Source organism: Lacerta agilis, chromosome 2 (assembly GCF_009819535.1).
Source record: "Lacerta agilis isolate rLacAgi1 chromosome 2, rLacAgi1.pri, whole genome shotgun sequence".
Taxonomy (NCBI): Eukaryota; Metazoa; Chordata; class Lepidosauria; order Squamata; family Lacertidae; genus Lacerta; species Lacerta agilis.
In genome coordinates, this window is record NC_046313.1 from 31,999,081 (window position 1) to 32,021,905 (window position 22,825).

A 22,825-nucleotide genomic window follows, 5' to 3' on the forward strand; every position below is an offset into this window, starting at 1 on the left:
TGTTTAGTTCTTAACAACATTTGACATGGCTGAGTACTGGAGCTCCCTTTGGCACTGTAGTTTTAAGTGATGTGGTGGCGGGTGTGTGTGTGTGTGTGGGTTGCTGCATTTTGGCTTTTCATGAGGCTGACAATAGTTGATGTGAAGCCACAAAATGACTTCCAGCTAAAGAATGGAATAAAGCCCAGGCACTGGGAATGTTCTGACAGATCTTTCGTACATGGCCTCCGTTCGGCTTAATTAGCTTGGTATACATACCCACAGATATTGATCATGAGCGTTGTTAACTTTTAGTGAATGGAATCTTTTCCAGAACACATGAATGGCCGAATGGATTTCGCCTTCCCTGGCAGCGTTGGAAGCCTGACCCGGAACGTGACAACAAGTTACAACCATCTAAGTCCACACGTATACCACGAGAGGAGGGTAATAGGAAGCTCGTCTCAGACAAGGGAGTATGCCACAGTGTCGTCTGGGCATGGTGAGTGTTGGGCTGAACATCATCCCATAACCAGTTAATCTACTTGTGATATGAAGTTCCCTCCTGTCCTCCACTAGAAGTAGCAAACTGGTTAATGAGGAAACTATGGCTGTGTACACATTAGTGTTTACTCTGGCCCCAGTGCGCTCCCATTCCTGGTGTTTGAAGCTGAATACACATGGCATTAGCTGCAATCCATATGCATCCTATAGTTTATTGAGACATCCTGCCTATTCAGTGCACTTTCCCTCAAACCACCTTCCATCTGATTGGAAAATGCAAGCCATGGTTAAGCTGAGATGCGTACAGTGCAGACAGATATTGTGCACGTGCAGATAACAACACATGTGTACCGCGTTTCTCCTAAAATAAGACATAGCCATAAAATAAGCCATAGCAGGATTTCTATGCATTTGCGAAAGATAAGCCGTTCCCCGAAAATAAGCCATACCCCGAAAAATAAGCCATAGTGACGTGGCACCTCCTGTTAAAACAGCCTGGAGAGGTGTGGCTATGCAGCGTACCAATGTGACGCGGTTAAAATAAGACATCCCCTGAAAATAAGCCATACTGTGTTTTGTTGAGGAAAAAAAAAATAAGACGGTGTCTTATTTTAGGAGAAACACGGGTAGATGACAACTTCATGGAATAGGAGTTATGGGGGTTGCATGGCCAGGGAAACAAATCAAGCAATGCACATCTGGTGAAGACATCCCCACCCCCTCTCTGGTGACTTCTCTGTGTTTTAAGCCACTAATGTGTACATAGCCTTTGACAAGTTTCAAGGTTTTCATATCGACATCAGCAAGATTGTCACCTGGCCATCTTGGTGTGTGAAAAGCATACTACAAAACCTATGTCTCTCTGTCTCTTCTGCCTGGGCATAGTGGTGGTTCAGGACTTATCCCAAGGTGCTAGGATCACAAGAGAAAGGTTGCCCTTGTCCCTAAACTCCCCCCCCCCCTATTTCTTACACTGAGGAGTTTTATCTGTCTCAACAAATCCCCTGTGCTTCCTCTCTCCCTTACTTGGTGGGCTTGCTATCTGCGACTTTGTAGCCTCCATGGCTACCTTCTGCCTTGAAATATCCCAAGTGCTAGTTTAGCAGTGGGATATTTCCTGTGGCTCTGCGCCCGACACTGGTGCTGCAATCCACTTTGGTGTCTTCAATGGTGCTTGTTTCTTTCTCTCTGTTTTGCCCTATCTTGTAGACCAGTCCAGGAGGATATTCCCTCCCAAACATGAAGATGCTGGGAGGATGGTTCTGATGCCTCAGGATGAGGGCTTCAGGAGGGCAAAGGTGAAGGGTTACTATGGTGATAGTGATGCTCGGGATTCTATAGTCATGGCTGACGTGCCGTCTTGGATTTCCAAATACCTAGGTATCGCGAATGACATAGCATGGCTCATTGTCTTCCTGGTTGTTTTCCCTACCTGAAGTGACTCATCCTATAACCAGCTAATCTATCCATGTTTTGAAATTTCCTCTAGTCTTCCACCAGCTTTGTGTGCATGTGTGTGCATGCGGCAATTCAGTCAGCTCCCCACACCCAAACTTTCCTGCTCCTTCACCATGACAACTTCCATTTGCAGCCTGCATCAGTTCAGTGACTACAGCTATCCAAGCTGAGTAACACACGTGACTTTGTGTGGCATACTCAGCAGCACCCTGTGTTTTTCACCCTTGGCAAACCTATTGTTTTATTTCTGTGTCTGTATCCACAGGCCTTTAATTGAGAAGCTGCAGGAAGAACAGTGCAAAATGTCCCTTCTGAAATTTACTCTCATAGATCAAGGTTCAAGTTTAATTGGATGGCACAACTCTGGATCAGGCTCTGCGTACCCTTGAGATACCCTGAAAACCATTTTTTCATCATAAAAAAGATGTCCTGGTGACACCTGAAAGTTGTCACCAGTTGCTTAGTTAACCCTCTCTGCAACATTTGCCCATAATTCTTTTGTTGGGCTAGATAAGGGATTCAGGGGGTCATAAAGTCACCCCTGCCATGCCCAAGCCCTTGTGTTGATAGCACTGGTTTTGTTTCTCTGTGCAGGCATGTCAGGGCAAGGCACACAGCCCAGGGTACATTATGCTGTCCCCCAGAAGGCCAGGGGCCGCACTCACTCCGAAGATGTCCGTGAGGCACTGAGCAACCTGGACACAGTGCTTCAGGGTGAGTGAGCTTAACCTGGCCTCTGCACAGGACCTTGCTGTGCCTGGGGGGATCCAGGTTTGGGGAGGGGGGCAGGAGAAAATCAGATCTCCTTCCCTCTTTTTCTGCTTAATTAAATCAGCTTCATTCTTTGACAGAGGGCCCTCAAGCTGCAGCTTCCCCCTCCTCACAAAAATAAGAATCTTGGGAACTCTGTTAAGGGCACTGGAAATTTTAGTTCTATATAGCGTAAACTACAATTATTTGAAGGGCAAAGTGCTTCAAATGTATGGTGTGTGCACAACCTTATTCTTCTGCTCAGCTAGCTGCTTATCTCAGCATCTGAAGTCCTTCTAGCCAGATTCTCAATAGGCCTGACTACTAGCCCTTTATTTGATGAGGGGACATTCTGCTTGTTCTCCTGGGACACATAAGGAGCTTTTCCCATTTGTGGGCAAGGCCTTTCCCTGCCTTCAGATCCAAACCTGTGATTTTCTGCCTCAGATTCCAGGATGCAGCTAGGTGTTCCTGACACACCGACGCGCTTAGTCTTCTCTGCCCTGGGGCCTACCTCCCTGAAGGTCAGCTGGCAGGAGCCACAGTGCGATAAAGAAGTGCAAGGATACAGCGTACAGTACCAGCTCCTCAACGGAGGTCAGTGAAGGCCCCCCTGTTGATCATGTAGGGCTGAGGGCAGTGGCGTCGCTAGCCTCTGCGCTGCTGGGGGCGGCGGCAGCGCAGAGGCACCCCCTGGGGGAGGGGCACGACGCGCGCGCCGTGACGTCATCATGACGCACGCCGTGACGTCACGACGCACGTGTATACAGAAAGGGGGGATTTCCCCCTTTCCGAGGCTTTTTTTCGGTGGGGGGGGTGACCAGCGAGGAGGGGGTGACAAGCGTGACCCCCCCCGCTGGTCGCCCCCCCCCGCCGAAAAAAAGCGGCGGAAAGGGGAAAAAGAAGCAGAGCGGCGCTTAAACGCGCCTGCTCTGCTTCCTTTCCAGGCTTTCCCCGCCCCCCCGCGGTTTTTTTCGGCGGGGGGTGGTGACCAGCGAGGAGGGGGTGACAAGTGTGACCCCCACCTCGCTGGTCGGGCCCCCCCCCGCCGAAAAAAGCGGCGGAAAGCGGAAAAAGAAGCAGAGCGGCGCTTAAACGCGCCTGCTCTGCTTCCTTTCCAGGCTTTCCCCGCCCCCCCCCGCGGTTTTTTCGGCGGGGGGGGGGTGACCAGCGAGGAGGGGGTGACAAGCGTGACCCCCACCTCGCTAGTCGGGCCCCCCCCCCTGCCGAAAAAAAGCGGCAGAAGCACCCCATCCGTGTGCTGCTGCTCCCGGGGTGACGGAGGGAGCGGCGGCGCGTGGGAGTGGCGGGAGGGGCCGCCGCTTGTCACCCCCACCCGCCGCTGCTCACCCTGTCACTGGGGGCGTACCGCCCCCACCGCCCCTCCCCAGCGACGCCCCTGGCTGAGGGGTGTGTGTATGTGTGTGTAAAATTCATTCATAAGATCATATTATCAGGTGATCAGTGCACAGTGTGTACCTTGGAAAGATCTAATTCCCTGCTCATTGTGAAGAAACAACTCGCCATTTTCATGCTCCTTGGTTTTTTTTGGCTACAGCCTTCCCCAACTGGGGCCCTCCAGCTGTTGTAGGACTACAACTCCCATCCTTCTTGACCACTTGCCATGCTGGCTGGGGCTGATGGGAGTTGTAGCCAACAACACTGCTCAGTGTTATTTCTGCACTCAGCTGTAAATATATATAAATCCAATAATCCATTGGCAGGACATTTAAGAGCCCAACCTGTTTTTTTGTGTCATGTGGATGTGCTGCAAGAGCAGACAAAAGTTTGCTGTGTCCCTTTTTTTCCTTATCTACAGGGGGCCCCTTCTGCAGCATGGGTTACCTCTCATCTTCATGGTCTTCCCAGAAAAATTAATGCCTTCTAACAGATCACTCAAAATCTATTATGAGGCACTTGCTTGGCTGGGACAAGGGACAGGATGTAGATTCTGCCTCTGATGAAGAACATTCAGTTCAAAATAAACAGGGCACTTTTGATTCCCAGTCAAAAAAACTGGTAGCACCCATGGCTTTTATTTTTCCATGATGTCATACAGATGAATGGACAGCCCTTCAGCAGAGCAGACACGTGCACATTTATCCTGTACAAAGAACTTTACGTGGGAGGACTCTCACAATTTTCTACACAGAAGTTACTTGCATGCAAGGAGTACATCTTCTGGGTAGCAGCCCTCATTAGTGTGACCTCAAGGAGCCTGCCTTTCCCACAGCAGTTATGGTTTGCCAGTGAAAACTGCAGGTTTTGGCACAGCAGATGGTGATAAGTGACTGTGGTATCTTCCTGTTCCCTAGGAGAGATCCAGAGACTTACTATTCCCAACCCTCACCAGAACTCCGTAGTGGTGGATGACCTTCTGCCCAACCACTCCTATGTCTTCAAAGTGAAGGCGCAAAGTGATGAAGGGTGGGGTCCAGAGAGAGAAGGCGTGATAACTATTGAGTCACAAGTGGACCCGCACAGCCCTCTGAGTCCTGTCCCAGGTAATGTGGCCTTCATGGTTTGCTAACAGTGATGAAATGAGCTCACACAGCTTTTATGAGTTGCTGGTATACAAAACTGCCCCTACAGAAATTTCGGTTTTCTTTTGACACTGGTTTTGAGCTAAGAAGAACTGTACTTATCATGGGAACTATGCATTATGGTCATTCACTTTCCAAAAAAGTTAAGGCGTCGTGGGGTTTTTGTTTTTAATTAGGGGCATAAATCAAATGTAAGATTGCACATGTGTCAGTCTTTCCCTACTCATTCGCTTTGCTTTCTCCTGTGGGATGGTGACCATTTTTTTTGTTCCTGCGGTTGTAGGATCACCGTTCACTCTGAGCACTCCCAGTGCCCCGGGGCCTCTGGTGTTCACGGCCCTGAGTCCAGACTCTCTTCAGCTGAGCTGGGACAGACCCCGCCAACCCAATGGGTTAATTCTGGGCTATATGGTCACCTGCGAGATGCTGCATGGTGGAGGTATGTGAAAGTTCTGATGGGGGGGGGATGCAGTTCAGTTGTGGAATTCCCACTGCATTTCCTGACTCACAGAAGAGGGCAGCCCCTGCAAGTGCCGGCCTCTCTATGTGCATCAGACATCTGCAGGGGCACAGGGGCTGCTGAAATAAGGCTACTGGCATGACAAAGGAGCAGATAAGGTAGATAGGTGCCTTCTGATAGGAACTTTTATTACTTATTCTCTAGGTTCTACCTGTTCTTCTTGTTTCTGATCACACAGGGGAACCCAGGAATATCTATGTGGAGGGAGACAACCTAGAGACCACGCTGACAGTGCCTTACCTGAGTGAAAATGTTCCATATAAGTTTAAAGTCCAAGCAAAGACCACACAAGGCTTTGGGCCTGAAAGGGAAGGAATTATCACTATTGAATCTCAAGATGCAGGTACGCAGCCCCTCACCCCCACCCTGGATACAGTAATAACTTGGGTATAATTGGGCTCTTTGGGGGAGGAAGGGCAGGATAGAATTTTTAAAAACAATGTTAAATAAATAATAATCAGTTTGTGCCACATCTGAGCATGGAGAGACTGCTGCGGTCATGGAAAGGAATGGGTAGGAAAGAGCATTCCTGCACATAGGCCATGCTGAGCAGAGCATTGGAGGTTCTGCTGAGGCCCCTTCATGTAAAGTATTGCACAGAAAACAGCTCAAGGGAAGAAACACGAGAGATAAACTTAATGAATGATGTGGCTCCTGTGTGTGTGTGTGGTGTGCAATGCTGTGCCAATGTGGGGCAATGGTTAGTGTGTCAGACAAGCACCTGGGGGGGATGGGACGAGAGCTCAAATCTCCACTTAGCTGTGAAGCTCACTGGGTAACCTTGGGCCAAACAAAGTCTCCTAGCCTAATCTCTACCTCACCGGGTTGATATGTGGATAAATTCAGGGTCTCTGGGAGTACCATGTATCTTGGGCTCCTGAGGGGGACAGTTTGGGGTATAATTGTACAAACCAAAAGGTATTTGTGTAGGATGAGGTAAATTTTAAAATGCTTGCAACACAAGCTGTCTTCTCACCTGCCACCTGAATACCCCAGTGTGAACATAAGCAGCCTTATAAATTCCTTTCTGGTTTGGTCAAGGAGGTGGTGCATATGTGTCAGCCTCTCCGGTGCCTTGTATTTAAATTAAAAGGTACAAAGAATTTCCTCTTACTAAGCAGACCCTGAGAGACAAGTAAATTAATATACCCTTTCTGGTTCAGGTGCCTTTTCTCAGTTTGGAACACAGCAATTCACCAGAGAGGAGGTCTACAATCTCCCCACAGCATACAGTACCCAAACCAGCATCACTCACTCCCCACTGGATCCTTTATACGCAGGTAAGAAAGAAGCACTATGGGAATAGGGGCTGGTTTAGATCTCAACAAATTCTGTGGGGTAACATAAATGGGCAGCAATCCGGGATCCATTTGAGAGCAGGCAAAACCTGCGTTGGAAATGGTCGTAGCTCAGTGGCAAGGATCTCTGCTTTGCATGGAGGAAGTCCCTCGTTCAATCTCTGGCATCTCCAGGCGTGGTGCGTGTTGTAGAAAATCCACTCCTGTCAGTCATCTGTGCACAGTACAGGGATGGCTCTGTCTGTATTTAAGCCCTATAGAAACACCTCGTTTGTCTTGGTTCATGTGAATGCAGCTAGGACTATCTGCTCAGTACAAAAGAGGCCAAAAAGGATGCCTGACTGAAATTAACCACATTTAAATCTCATTCCATTCTGACATCAAGTGTTTGCAGAACCTTTACGTGGCAGTTGGGGCAAGCCCTACCATTAGGCAAAGCGGGGCAGGTGCCTCAGGTATCCCCCTTCTCCTTAGCACCTCCTCAACTAGTATACTTCCCTCAGGTATGATGAAGATTGTTGTCCCATCAGTGGTGCTGAAGCAAGATTCAACTGCCCACCCAGTCAGATTTAGGGGGGGCATCATCTTGTATTTCATCTCAGGTGGCAAAACATCTGCCCAGGTGGCAATTGCAGCTTCAGAATTCCCAGCTTCTGGCCCCAAACACCCAAGTGTCCCTGTATGAGCTCACACTCCACTGAGCGCTGCACCTCTAACCCTGCTAAACAGATTTCGTCTGTTCATATGTATGGGCACATATGCACATGTTCACACAGACAGGCCCTTGAGCTCCTGACACAATCTTTGTTTTGCCCCTTTGTTCCAGATGGCATGCTGATGACCACTCAGCGAGTGGAGAGTGGCGGCACCCTCACCAAGCAGGTCACCAATGAATTTGTCACCAGAACCATGATGTCTAACAGCAGCGGGACATACTCCAGACAGACAGAGAGGCAGTTCTATGAAGCTTGAGTCAGGAAGCAAGCTGCCCAAGGGACACTTGGATTTCAATAGCTGGTGACCTCAAGCAGGCCTGCTCTGTGATCAGTTCCTGGACTGAGGCTCATGGTGCCCACTGCATTGCTTCAACTATAATAAGTACTGGATGCTGCTTTGAGATACCCGAGAGTGGAGACTGCATGCATTCCAGGTGGCACCCTAAAGACATTACGAAAAGAGTTTTTTAGCAAGATGCTTGGCTGTGAAGGGCTATTGGTTAGTTCCATTTTGAGTCGAGCTCCTGACTCTTTTCATGCTTTGCTTGGCTGCTTTCCGATATCACACGCTGGAAGATTTAACTACACACAACTGAATTTGCTTTTTAAATCCCCACGTCTCACCAAACCTTTTTCACTTTTGCTGCTTGTTTCATTTTGATCTGTTCCCAAGCCAGTCTCTCCCCACCCTCCCACCCCATCAACAAATGGCATGCCAGACCTCCAGGGGAGGAACGGAATTGCAACTTTGTAAGTGCAGCGCAGAAGAGGAATTGTCCTTATTCTTCCTACATTGGTGTGTAGACACCCCTGCTGCTTAGGTGTGGTCCTGTGGGAACTGCTTAGTACCTTAAGTTGCGTACCATCACCGACAATACAATGCTCCTTAAAATATGATGCGCAATCTTACTTAAAATATTATATGACTATTTTTTGTTCTGCAAAGGGTCCTTTATCCTAGATGTAATAAGGAGCCAAAATCTAGGCGCTAATCCTCTGCTCCTTACCATAGAAAATAAATATTTGGCATGGCTTTATAATCCATTAATGCCTTTGCTGGAAGAACCCCCTGGAATGATATCATTTCATATTGAATAACCAAAACCAACAACATTAAGAGTTGTTGCCGAGTTCTACCTACAGTCCTCCCTCACTCCCCATTTTGGCAGTGGTGGCTCACTGGCCCCATATCAGTAGCCCAAGCATAGCATGTTGATTTACATCATTGGCCCATTTCAGTGTCTGGACATAGCAAACTTCAGTGATTTCAGATTGCCCTTAGAATCGGGGTTGGAAGGGTAATTAGTCCAGTCCACTGCAGCTACCTTTCCTGCCTCTTTGCCAGTGGCCAGGATTTAATTACAGTGCACATGCAATTAATCCTTCAGGGCCTGTGTAACACAGGCATCACATATTTTTGCACCATGTACTTTCATTCAGCCACACTGCATTGATACTGTAGTCAACAACACTACAGTATCCAGAAGGCAGTGCAACTGTGATGGTGCTATCACTAACTTTGGCTGCATGTGTAGGCACAGCTTGAGCTGTAGAAGCAGTGGCTTTTGCAGAATTACCTGAGGGTATATCAACAGGGGTGGGGGATGACTACCAGTAGGTAACTAAAGACAGAATCAAGGAAGCAACTGAATACATTAAATTCTGACTAGAGACAGAAGCTGTATGACCACGGACCTGCCTTTGTTTACACTCACTTCACCTTCCTTAGAAAGGGGTGGGAGTGAAAGATTTTTACTTGTTTGTAGGTCTTTATTTATACATATGCAGATTTAACAAAGAAGACAGACAACTCGCACAATCTGATTGTACCAATTTTGTACCAACATTTTACTCCTTGCTAAAATGGCATGAGGGAGCCTGAGAGAAATGACTTGAGCAGGCAAGCTACTTTGATTCCAATCAGGGTGATTTTTTTCTCACACTGTGTGTGTTTAGCATCATTGGAAGAGTATGAACCTAACACCATTATTTGACATTTTGCAATGTTGCTCCCATAATGCTGTGGTTGTCAAACCATGTTCCAGGAAACCGTCAGAAGTCTACCCAGGAATTCTTCAGTGAAAATATCAGTCATGCAGGCAAGTTCCCCTAAAAGACAGCCAGCTCATTTGATAGTGCCGGTTCTCACACAAGGGGACCAGCATTGCCAGTGTGCACCAAACCAACAACATGCCTCTCAATCTTCTGCAATGTGTTGTGGTTCCATGGAGGATGTATGTTGTTTGCCACACTGACTTGTTTGCTCACAAAATTCCCTGAAGGCAGGAAGTTTGTAAACCATTGATTTGTGAGTTTCATCACAACGAGAACAGGTAGCTCTTGCCCTTCGCTTCTATTTTGGCCAGCCTTGCCCCAGGACCCTAGATAAGTATCTGTGCTACCAGCAGAGGATCAGCTGCAGATAATTTTTTTACTTAAGTTAAACAAGAGAGAACATAAAAAGAATTCAGGGCTGCTGCAGCATACTTTCAGAAGCTCAGGTAGCTGGCGCCTTCAACTTTCTGTCCCAATATACCAAGTCAGGTCCCTTGTAATCTAATGTTGGGTTTTCCTACTGACCCATTCACCACAACAGGTGAGTTACTAAAGCTCACTGGGCCTTCTGCCCCAAAAGGGATTTCTTTTCATGGGATGCTAGAGAACGCAGCCACTAAAATGTGCTATTTCGTGGATTCTTTGTATTCAGACCCAAGCAGAGCGTGTTGTTAGAAATGGCTGTATCTCCAGCTCTTGCATTACATTGTTTTGCAAAGTCACTTTGGTCACAGGCTCTTGTAGCTTCTTAAGCATTCTTTTCACTGAGAGAGCACCACAGGCTTTAATGTTAACCAAAGAGCCCATTAAAGGTGTTTGATGGGCCAGGTTTCTGCAGCATAGCGGTTCTAACACAAGTTTTGAAAGGGATTGTATGCTTTCACTCACCTAACAGAAGAACCACAATAGAATGTAAATTACATTTCATAGCCACATTATGGCTTGCAGGGGTTGGTGGCATTTAATACGTATGCAGTGTTTCGACAACTGGCATTCAGGACCAGATGGCTTTCTATTGCACTTATTAAACATTTTCCCTCTACGATCGCAGAAGGCTTTTTATTTCCAAGTGTGTCTGATGTGAAAGTAGCCAGCAGCTGTGGGTATTAATGAGAGAGTAGGGCTGCACTCCTATATAAAATTAGGCAGGCCTACACACATTAATTTCAATAGGACTGGGCTCAAGAAGCAAAATATTGCATAAAATTCTAGCATAGTTAAAAAACCAAAAAAAACCACACAACCAGTTAAATGCTGAAAAGGTCTAAGAATGGAAGACTTGAGCCAAAGGGCACAGGTTTAAAAGCTAATTTGAGAGCAGCCTATTAAATCAGAGCCCACTAGGAAAGGTCACATTTTTGTTTTGGAGGGGGGGGAGCACCCCCAGGTTTTGCACCTGGAATATATATTATAGATTCATTACAAAAAGATTCTGACAGTCCCACCTACATGTCCTTGATGTGAAGTTTTGATGTAGCTTAAATGACAGCGGATGTTTTTGGAATCATAAAGGATAATGCTATGGCAGGAAAGGGAACTGGTCACAGATGGAATGGCATTGCATACAGTTGTTCCCATTCCTATGGACAGCCAAAGCAGTTAGTGGGCCCTAACTCCCGTTGAGCCCTGCTGGGCAGCTGAACTGTGCCGTGTGACAGGGTTCTTTGTATTAGTTCTCCAAGATCACTATAGAATGCACCAAGTTATAGAACCCACAAAGATCTAAAAGTGTAATTAGTCTGGGCACTTTTACTGTACAGTAGTACCTTGGTTGATGAACGCCTTGCAACTCGAATGTTTTGGCTCCCGAACACCGCAAACCCGGAAGTGAGTGTTCTGGTTTGTAAACGTTCTTTGGAACCCGAACGTCCGACGTGGCTTCCGATTGGCTGTAGGAGCTTCCTTGCCTTGCTTTCCGAACGTTTTGGAAGTCGAACGGACTTCCGGAACGGATTCCGTTCGACTTCTGAGGTACCACTGTATTTTGAAAGCAGAATAGCCACTGAGCCTCCATCAAGTCAGTGGGACTTCATTCTGAGAAGACATGCAGAGGACTGCAGAGTTTCTAATAATTAAGGCAGCTCATCCTTGTTGTAAAATCACAGGTAACTTCAAGAAAAACACATAAATTTGCTCATGCAACACTGGATTCCATCTGTGGTATTTAGGTTGGAAGACAAATAACTTGCCACATCGTGAGGTGTAACTAAAGGACTCTTGTTCTTGCAGCTTCTTATATTACTTTAGTTTACAAAGAAGAGGCTGAACGAACTACCTACCAACCAACCAATCATCAGGGAAATTCAGTTAATCATACTATTTGCTTTATGTCAGGAACCAGAAGTAGAGGAAGGACGATGGCTGTAAACAAGTGCCATGCATGACTATCCTCAACTCTTTCCCAACACAAAACAGCACAGCAAAATAGGCCTGTTCTGGCCTCACACGAAGAACAGATTCCCTGCCACAAATTGTAATGTAAAACAGTCAGGAGAAGAGACCTCTGTTCAGTAGAGCAGACTGGAAGGAAGGTTCTACATGTAAAAACCAGATTTAAAAGAGAGAGAGAGAGAGAGAGAAGAAAGAGTTCAAGTTTTCATCAGAATTTGGAAGTCTTTGAATGGAGTCTCAAGCACATGGATCAGGGACGCCGGCTCTGACCTTTGCAGTGCTCTGTGTCGTTGGTACCAGAGAAACAGGAAACCCTTGCTCTGACAGGGTTGGGATTGGGAGTTGGCTCATTGCAGAGGATGTACTCTGGCTCCATCAGAAGGTTGTGTCAAATAGAAGGTGGCTGTCCTGCTGTATTTTTCCTAATTGATAAAAAAACAAAAAGGTCAGGAGTTGCAACTGTCTGAAATAAGCAGTGAGTACAAAATATGTCAAAACAAAAAGTCCTCAAGGGCGGATGGCGGTATGGAACTGTATAATGATGCAATTCCACACCTTTTCATAAGACTACAGCATAGCCAAAGGGCAGTTGTATGTTTTTGGTCACAGAACTGCCCTTATGGTAAAGAAATAAGGGGTGGGCTAGAGGCCAAATTTTAACAAAACAAAAAAAAGATGTGCAGGTGAGGGGTGGTTGCCCAACTCTTGCAGAGCACTAGGGATAGCCCAAGCTATTTTGCTGCTGGGGGTGGGGGAGAGGACCAAATGGCACACACAGAAACTAACCAGATTAGCAATTGAATTTTACTTCAACACTAGTGAAAGGTCAGCATCCTCCACCATCCCAGAGTACAGCATGCTAACTTAGGGGACACCACCATCTACCTGACACAAGGCACCTCCACCTGTCTAATGGTAGGGCCGGCCCTGCACACAAAGTGTCTTCCAGTATTTAAGCTCAGCCGAGGGGAAAAAGTGCTTTAAGAGAAACAACTGTAGGAAGATTGGCACTATTCACCAGCATATTCCACCCCTTAAAAACAAATTAAGTTGCATATTATTATTTTTTACCGTTAAAGGCACACACCACCATTTATTTGGTGCAGTTCTGTCTTTTTCAATACATGACAACTGTTACCATCGCAATTACTTTTGACTATATATGGAATGCAACGCTAAGAAGATTCTCTCTCTCATTATGTTGTGCTTAACTGTGGAACCGACACAATTGCAAGGGTAACTGCAGTCCAGCTCAAAGGCACTCCCAGGTCAGATTGAAGACAGGCAGAAAATACAGATGAGGCTTATCATACTACAGGCTTCAGGAAGCACTTGTCTGTATTTTGTAGATAAGGGCAGAGCAGCACAGGGATCTATTGGGGGATCTGTTGGCAGATCTCCAGGCAACATGCAATACATCAGCAAGACTCCAAATGGTTTACTAACAGCGACAACAAAGAGCTCTCCTTCCCCTAGATTAGACGGCTGAACTGCTTGCGGGAAAACGAAGTAGGTTACTGTTGTTTTCCAGAGAATTCTACGTCAGTCCCACTGAGACATTGTTTTGCATGCCTGGCTGGGAGACCCCAGCGTTCTAGGAGCTCTGATCAGCCTGAAGACTGCCCACCCCATTATGATAAACACTGTTCTGTGTCTATGTCACATACCTTGATATGCTTCTGGACTTTTTCTGCTACGCCAGATTCAAGCAGAGTAACAGTGCAGCCTCCGAATCCCCCACCAGTCATCCTGCTGCCGTAAACTCCAGGGATCTCCAAAGCAGCAGAAACCAGTTCATCTAATTCTGGGCAGCTGACGTCATAGTCATCTCTGAGGGGGGAAACAGTGAGTCAGCCCCCCTAGATGTGAAGGCTATTATTGGGGGTGATTGTTGGGACCTGAGTGGACATCCATCGGCAGCATTCTTCCAAAGAAATACTGAAATAAGCGTATGTGGGGGGGGGATACAGGTCATCCTTCAAAAATGGTTTAAAAATGACAAGCTGGGCAGGAAGCTAGGCTGTTCATCTTCAGTGACAACTCTCCAAATCAGAGCCCTTTTCCCCATGTTATGTGGCTGCGAGCCTGGGTTTGCCATGAAGTGTATGGTTGTCTACAGGCTATGGCTACTCTTTGCTCCATATACGGTGTCTGATGGTGGTAGTGTTGTATTAGGAGTACAGTCGTGCCTCATGTTATGAATGCTGCGTGTTGCGTTCGTCACGGGTTACGAACCTGCTGAACCCGGAAGTACCGGAACGGGTTACTTCCGGGTTCGGCAGCTCATGCATGCGTGTCAAATGATGTCACGCGCATGCGCGGCGCCCGGGATGCAGACTGCTCATGATGCGAACGGGGCTCCAGAACGGATCCCGTTCGCATCCACAGGTACCACTGTACACCGAAACAAGGTTCTGCATGAAGCAAAATGCCAATGCAGTTTACGTACAGGGGAAAAAATGCCATATTCTCCAAGCAGAGGAGAATGAATCCTGAATCAATTGTCTTGAATGGCCTTAAGATGCAGCGGCTTTCCCCAGGCCAGCTGGTGAGCTTTGCGGCTCAGTAGGGTTACAGGATTAGGTTTCACAACACTACAGTCATTATACGTAGTCACAGGGTTAACACCGCTTCGCACACAGTCAAATTCCTACACAGAAGTCCCTTCCATGTAGGATCAATCTACACACGTTTATATCACTGGGTGCACTTAGCATGCATGTGCCAGGTACCTGGAGTCATTAATGGCTTGTAGGCATGTGTGTGTGATGCGAAATTGCATGTATGCAGGACAGACCTACATGCTGAAATCTAGGATCATGTTTGAAATGGCTCTTAGAGTCTGTAATTTTTATTTTTGAAAAATCAAGAATACTAAAACGAACATAAGTACAGCCCTGCTGCACCAGGCCCAAGGCACTCTGTTATCACAGCGGTCAACCAGGGAAACCCACAAGAGAACCTGAGCACAACGGGGGGGGGGGGGTAGAATCCTTTGTGTAATCTTTTGGGTAATAGCCTACCGCAAGGAATTGTGACTCTCCACCATCAGTTGCCCAAATCTCTTATAGTCCTTGGACTGCAGTGCCTCAGTGGCTCGGGAGGTACGTTCGATTTCCCCAATGACGTGCCTGGCTCGCCGGTACACCAACTCACTTAGCAAGGCCTTAGAAGCTGCAAAAATGGGGAGGGAGGAAATATCAATGTTTAAACAGGTAGGCTAGGTTGGAGAATTAGAAGCAAAGTTTCTGACCATTCAATGCTTCAGCAGAAGCAGCACAGAAATTAACACTGTTAATAAGCAATCCGTATTACATTTGGGATGAAGAAAAATCTTTAAAAAGTGAGGTGCTGGTGGGTTTTATGCTCATGGCAGTGGGACTCATAATCATACATTCCTAGAAAACCCTGGAAAATGCCAAAATAGAGACGCGGTGAAATAAACTCTGGTTTCTTGCAATGTTTGAAAAGATAATGGAAAAGTTCCTTTTAGCCAGGGAACAAAGCAAATAAGCATTTTCTATGCGGAATTGCTATATATATATATATATATATACATACATACACACATATAAACTACAAAGATATGAGCAGACCAGCCCCAACAAAATATTTGAGAATGTAGAACATTTGAAAGCCACCATACTCTCTCTTTTTTTTTGAGAATATTTTAGATATTTTAGATATTTTAGAAACTACGTGTTACACGTGTCTTAAATATACAATTATTCTTAATTACATTGCAATTTATGAACATTTATACTTTCTCCTCCGTCTGTCTTTTAATAAGAAAAACAGCAGCTTGGTGAAAAATCCAACAAAGTTGTTGAACAAGTGGAACAACTTCCACTTGTGCAATGGAACTTTCCCTCTCTCTCTTTTTTTGTACTGCCCAAATCTGCTCTGAACTATTGGGGGGAACCCCCAGAACAGATCTGGGGTGAGTTGGGGTTTCAGGAGAGGTAGGAGAAGTCCTGCTGTGCCAGCAAAAGTTGTTCTGCTTGCACCATTATTTTCTTGGATACAACTCAAAATTTCTGGCACCTTATGCATGACTATGTTCTCAAGGACCCATCCAGATCACTGCCACTCTGTTGTCCATTCCCCTTTGCTCAGGGATAGAGATGTGTTATTTTAAGAAATTTTGAAGGCAGGGACCCATTATGTCCCCTACACACACACACACACACACACACACACACACACACACACATAGAGAGAGAGAGAGAGAGAGAGAGAGACTGAGACTTCTGTATTTTAACAATACGTACCCTCTAAGTCTGCCATAGTGGCTTCTCTCAGGCTTTCCTTGCCAAGCACCTTCGCTGCCTCTTCACACTGGCGCCGACGGGTGGGGTATTCACTGCCCGTCAAGGTGTGCCGCACATTGGAGTTGGTGATGAGTACAACTACATCTGGGTCAGCCAAAGGCACCAGGGAAGTCTCTAGTGACCTGGAAATCAGACAGCACAACAAGGAAAGATACGCAGGGAGCTTTTTAAACCTGCATCCTGCATTTCAAAGCTTCTATGTGTGTGTGAATGTTTTTACAGCTCACTACATTCCAGGGGAACACTTTTCTCCTTTTAGCTTTCCGTCACACAGGAAAGTTTTAGGTTACATACACTTTAGGGTAGAGACCCCTCTGGACAGCAGAGCATCTCTTTTTCTGAGTATTTTGCGCCTAAACTAGGCAAGACAGCAAAAGATCCATGGCTGGTTCTCCCATCCCTTTGTTGTTGTGGTGGTGGTGGTGGTGGTTCAGTCATTCAGTCGTGTCCGACTCTTCGTGACCCCATGGACCAGAGCACACCAGGCACACCTATCCTCCACTGCCTCCCGCATGCCAGTCACTTCGAGAACACTGTCCAACCATCTCATCCTCTGTCGTCCCCTTCTCCTTGTGCCCTCCATCTTTCCCAACATCAGGTTCTTTTCCAGGGAGTCTTCTCTTCTCATGAGGTGGCCAAAGTACTGGAGCTTCAACTTCAGGATCTGCCCTTCCAGTGAACACCCATCCCTTTACAATATAGCAAATAGCAGCTTTGGGGGTGTCCCCATTCAAATAAGGACCACAGCGCCAGAATGGGGTTAACTCTTCCCACCACCACTCGCCAGGCCCTAGCATTGCTTTCCTAATGAAAATCACCACCCCAAGTTGACTCATACACTATATGCTTTGTTGTTGTTGCCATCTGTCTGTCAGGAAGATTTTGGGTATCACATGACAGGACAGAGAGATGTACGCTTACATTTCCTCTAGCGCTATTGCAATGTCCTGACCTGCAGTCTATCAGCAAGGCATGGCCCTCCTTCCCCATCACAGAGATGAACTGGTCCATGATGCCACAAGGCATCATTGCAAAGGTGTGCTCCGCTTTCTGGCATACTAATGCCTTAGTTACAGGATTCCCATCATCTGTGTTAACGAAAAGGAGAGACATTCACAGGCAGATTAGTACTTCTGTGCAATGGACAGAACGCCGACTTTTGGCATCATGTCAGGGCTGGGGGACCTGCAGCCCTTCAGATGTTGCTGGATTACAAATCCCATCATCTTTAACCACTGGCCAACCTAGCTGGAATGATGGGAGTTGGAGTCCAATGACATTTGGAGGTCCACAGGCTCCGTATTACTGCTTTAGGCTATTCCTGAACTATGCTTAACTTCCAGAACTGGATGAAGAACCAAGGCTAGAATCTAACCAGATTAAACAAAATGTTGAACTAATTCATCATTTTCCAACAGCGGCAAAAGAGATGTGTGAAATAAGGAACATAGCAAGTTGCCTTTTACCAGGTCAGACTGCTTGTCTGTCTAAGTCAGTATTGCTGACTTTAGGATCCCAGGAACCAGAACAAAGACTTTCTTTCTGCATGCGAAGCCTGTGTTCTGTCACTGAGCTATGTTCCACTATGCTCCAACTAGTTCCCCTCAGCTAACATGGTAGATAGTAAAAGACTTTGGATTTTTTGTGTTTAAGTTCTAGACTAAAACCAGTTTTGTTTCCTACCTGGACACAACTGCTGCAGAAATGTGTACGTAGCCACTTCCAAGGAAGCTGAACTTGACAGACCGCCACCGAGTGGAACATTGCTGGCTATGACTGCATTGAAGCCTGGGAGAGGGCCAGCTATAAAGGGATAGCAAAGCAACAGGGAGAGAACAAAATATTTTAAAACAGGACGGCACACAAGAGATTTTAAAATAGTTCAGTTAGGCATAGATACTCAAATTACAGGCCTGACCGTGATATGCCACTTTGAAGAACTGGATTATCTTCATGAGACTGAGCAGGAAACTTCTTTATAAGGCTTACACCGCCTGCCTGTGTAAAACCTAGACAATTAGAAATGCATGATTCGGTTCTCATCCGCACTACACATTTAAGGGGATTGTGAGTCACTAGGAGACCGCACCCCACTAGCAGAGCTGTGGTTCCTAGAGTTCCCTGGGAAGAGGGATTGGTTGTTAAACCTCTTTGAGAACTGTAGCTCTGTGAGCGGAATAGGGGTTTCCTAACCACTCTTAGCAAACTACAGTTCCCAGGATTCTTTGGGGGAAGCCAGGTCTTCAAAGAATTGCTTTAAATGCATAGTGCTGATGAGGCCTTGGCTTCAGTGAAAAACCCTGCATGCCACTGGGTCCATTTTCAAAAAGCTTCTACACACATCTGTTCCTGGCACCACTGAAGAAAATATCCTGCTGCATAATATAAGACATGAGAGAGCAGACTTCCAGTCTGTGGGTTCTATTTTGATTTCCCCCTGGAATTCTGAGGTCCACAAAGCAGAGCCAGGTGCAAAAGTGTGTCTTCTAACAGTATAGAATTATTCAAAAATTATTATATTATTGCAATATGAAATTATTGGAAGCAATTAAATTATATGACAAAATCCTTTTGGACATGCACAGCACTGAGCGGTGGTAGCTTCTCTCCATGGCTGCAGAATTATAATTACGGATATTTCCTTCCAGAACGGGTATTAGGACTTCAATGGAGATGCACACACTTCTTCTCTCTGTTACTTAAGCACTACCCACCACACAGACACACAGACACACACATTCTTGCTTATGGAACCACCACCGCCCCCCGGCAACCTTGTGCCTTCCACATGCTTTGGATTACAACTTCCAACAGGCTCATCTTAGCAAAGCAAGAGGTAGAATCATATAATCGTATTTTGAAGGGACCCCCAAGGGTCATCTAGTCCAACCCTATGCGATGCAGGAATCTCAGCTAAAGCATCCATGATCACAGGTGCTGTAACCCAATAAAATCTGCAGGCCACCAGGTTGGGGAAGGCTGGCTTTTGGAGAAACTTCCATGGTACCACAAACATTTTAGGATGGTGTATTCTGAACTGGACATTCCCCACTCAGCTACACAGCTGCAAATAAAACGTTATAAATGTGTTGTGAAGTGCAATATACAATGTGACACTAGATGGCGAAAGTGAGCCATGCAAAATTCAATGTATTTTTCAAAACTTTTTTTTTTAAAAAAAGCATTTTCACAGTACTTTTTATATGTGTGTATATTCCACCTCACTTTCATCATCACTGACACATCTACCACCCACATGTTGTTGTGGTTGGTTTTTTGGGGTGGGGGATTCTTTTCATCTCCAGCAGGTGACATCATTATGGGTCGTCTCCACCCCAAACCTGCCTCAATTGCTAGCTGAGCGTAGATCTTACCCTGATAATGCTGAATGACCCCTTTGACATAGTTTGCCCAGCGAGGTTCTCCTGGCTCCAAGGTGGCACCTTCCACGGGAACTGGAAATGTCACCTTTTTAGGCTCGTCTGCTCCCTGTGCGGTTGTGACAATGGATATGATTCCATCTTCTCTCGGGCTCCCAACCACCATGGTTCCCATCTGCAAGGCCTGAAGGAAGAGACAATGACTGAATCCCTCATGATACCAAACAGGAACAAGGGTTATGCAAACCACCTACCAAATGGTGTTTTGTATGGTTGGAAATGAGTACAGATAACAGGGAACAGATGGAAGAACAGGAACAGGCATAGGGATGCTGGAACACAGAGACGCCATAACTTTAGTCAATAAGAATATTTAAGAAAGTTAATACTCACTTCACAGCAGCATGGTGCTAAAACGGGGCTTACCTATCAAATGTAGTCAGTGGATTTGCTCTACTGACTTGTACACAAGGCCAGGTTATCTATGGAGCCATTGGAGCAATTGCACTGGAACCCTGCCTGCAAAGGAGCTCAAACACTCAGCTTAGAAAGACTGGAAACAAAACATGCTGACTGACAGATGAACCAGGCTGGCTGCTCTTGCAGGGGTTTTTAACAGCCATTTTTTAGCCAACAGGTTAAGTAAGAGTTGTGACTGAAGAGTGATTTGTTTCAACATTAAGATTTAGAAATCCCTGGGTCCTAAAGAGCTGCTATTTCACCCCTCCCTTTAACGCACTTTCTTCTGCCTCATTTCCTAGTCCACGGAATCTCTGCAGTTTGTCCAGGCTAGGTCCAGCAGCAGTGGTCAGTCAGGTCAGAGGAAAACTATGTACATTTGCAATTAATACAGTACAGCCTTATTCATCCTCTATGTTCTGAATATCTCTCTCACACATAACACAGCATTCTATTTCAACGGGGATAATGATTGGAGGTTTGGGGACAGGAAGTGATTTATAGTGCTCTGCATGAACAAAGTTAAGAGTTTGGCTACATACAATCTGAATAGAGGTAGACGTTGCACGTTAAGCTATGTGCTTGATTTCTGGGCAAAGTGACAATGCTGAAAAGTGTGTGGAAAAGAGGCAGCTGATTTTAAAATATTTAAGTTTTTTTTTTTTGTTGTTTTTTTTTGCTTATTACTGACCATAAGCTGCTCTGGAAGCCTTTTATGGCTGAAGTGTGGGGTAAAAATGCTTATTTTCTCTCTCTCTCGGCTGTGTAGTATGTAAAATAAAAATATTGCTGCTTCAGAATAATTGGGATTGTTTCAGTTCTTGAAGAAATGAGGTATGTTTACAGGTTAGTAATTTTTTGTAGGGGGCAAACTGGAAATAAACAATATTTTGTTTAAAAGGCACATGAGCGGTCCCTTTGAATATAAGAGGAACCAAACTGGGGAGGAACCAATGGTCCATCTACCGTAGTTCAGCATCCTACTTCTCACAACAGCAGCCAGATGTACTGGTCAGCCCATAAACAAAAGTTTGAAGCCAATAACCCCTTTTCTGCTGTTTGTCTCTCCTCCCTCAGTATATTCAGAGGCACATCGCTTCCCCATGATGGGATGCCGACTCCAAAGGTCATTCCTAGAAGGGCTTGCAATTGGAGCCAAAATGACTTGCAGTGCAGCTTGTAGTCTCTACTCAAATATAACTTCCCCTGCAGAAGAGCTCAAGGAGTGAAGATCACAGACTGGTATCCATCTTCCAACAGATGTATTTTTGCCTCTAAATTTAACTTATCCTATGGGTTGTATTCCGTGCAAGGTCCTACTCACAGCAGACCAAGTGAATGAGCCCAAGTGGTATAATAACCTGAAGGAACAGGTACTGAAGCAAAGCTTCCTATTTTTGTTTCCTGCTTTTTTTGGCTGAATTTGCGTAGCCGTACCTTTGGGCCGTGGCTTCAGAGAGACATCATAGAGTTGGAAGAGACCACAAGGGGCCATCCAGTCCAACCCCCTGCCAAGCACTGCTCAAACTGTGATTGATTGATTAATTAGTGGGATCAAACATGCGGGCGTAGCCAGGAATTTTGACGGGGGGGGGGGCAGGACTTTCATTAGGAGGGCAGAACCGATGTGATTGAACAGTTAAGTATTTCTATTGTTTTACAGCTCTTCCCCCCGCCCCCCGGGTTACGCCCATGGGGATCAAACATATTTTGGAGAGGTTGTGTTGGGGGCGTCTGCGGACGGGTTCAACAACTGCACCTGCCAACTAACAAAAATGCTGTACCGGGCAGGCGAGGCAAATTCGTCAGTCCCGGGTCAAGGAAGGCTGCTGCTGCTGCTGCGTTGCTTTCAGAAAAGACGGCTCTCCTCTCCTCCGCTTCCGCCGAATTGTGACTAGCGAAAGCCGGGATTTGTAGGATTCAAGAAGGAGCAGCCGGGCACAGTATTTGCCCCTTTCTTTCTTTCTGTCTGTCTTTCCTTCTGCACGCCACCCTCTCTTACCATAGGAAGCACGAACCCCTGGTTGTAATCCGTGTGCTCCCCGATCAAGTTCACCCTTCCCGGAGCCGACACCGCGATCTGGGGATCCACCCCTCCGAAAAAGGTCCTGTAAGCCCCCCGGGCGGCCGCCAGCAGCGAGCCCTGCTCGGGTCCACTTGGGCTTTCCATGCTATCGGGAGCCAGATTCCGAAGTGCCTCCGCTGGAGATCAGGAGGGAGCGGGTCTCTCCGCCTCCTAAACCGGGAGGAAGAAGAGCAAAGATTGCAACACTGAACAACAGCACGACATCCGCGTAGCCCGCGCGTCCGCCTGTCTCTTCTCCGGCTCGCCTCTCGCTTCCTCTTCTGGGGAAATGGAGACCGCTGCTCCGCCCACGGCCGCAACTGACCTCCAGGGGGCGCCAGGCCTCTTACCGGCTCTGCCTTTGCAAATTATTCGT

General features: G+C 46.5%; 2 protein-coding genes across 11 annotated transcripts in view; one reads left to right on the forward strand and one right to left on the reverse strand.

The window, feature by feature from the left end:
- Positions 1-10,870, forward strand: part of ITGB4 (integrin subunit beta 4) — a 70,410-nt gene extending 59,540 nt beyond the window's left edge. For 6 of the 10 annotated variants that reach the window (XM_033139329.1, XM_033139328.1, XM_033139335.1 and 3 more), the window contains 9 exons: positions 314-481; positions 1,693-1,863; positions 2,536-2,655; positions 3,139-3,288; positions 5,007-5,195; positions 5,518-5,673; positions 5,933-6,097; positions 6,918-7,034; positions 7,879-10,870. In XM_033139329.1, the coding sequence (XP_032995220.1) occupies positions 314-481; positions 1,693-1,863; positions 2,536-2,655; positions 3,139-3,288; positions 5,007-5,195; positions 5,518-5,673; positions 5,933-6,097; positions 6,918-7,034; positions 7,879-8,024 (1,382 nt within the window). In that variant the 3' untranslated portion in view covers positions 8,025-10,870. The remainder of the gene's footprint in view (positions 1-313; positions 482-1,692; positions 1,864-2,535; positions 2,656-3,138; positions 3,289-5,006; positions 5,196-5,517; positions 5,674-5,932; positions 6,098-6,917; positions 7,035-7,878) is intronic. The other 4 variants (XM_033139333.1, XM_033139338.1, XM_033139334.1 and 1 more) reach the window with 3 other exon arrangements.
- A 1,410-nt stretch (positions 10,871-12,280) lies between these two features.
- Positions 12,281-22,586, reverse strand: GALK1 (galactokinase 1). Its single transcript, XM_033139339.1, has 8 exons — positions 22,387-22,586; positions 19,920-20,109; positions 18,229-18,348; positions 17,498-17,633; positions 16,486-16,667; positions 15,238-15,388; positions 13,882-14,044; positions 12,281-12,636 (listed from the first exon to the last, which is right to left on the reverse strand). Exons 1-8 carry the CDS (start codon positions 22,552-22,554, stop codon positions 12,562-12,564), a joined length of 1,185 nt encoding a protein of 394 aa, XP_032995230.1. The 5' UTR covers positions 22,555-22,586; the 3' UTR covers positions 12,281-12,561.
- Between the last annotated feature and the right edge of the window lie 239 nt (positions 22,587-22,825).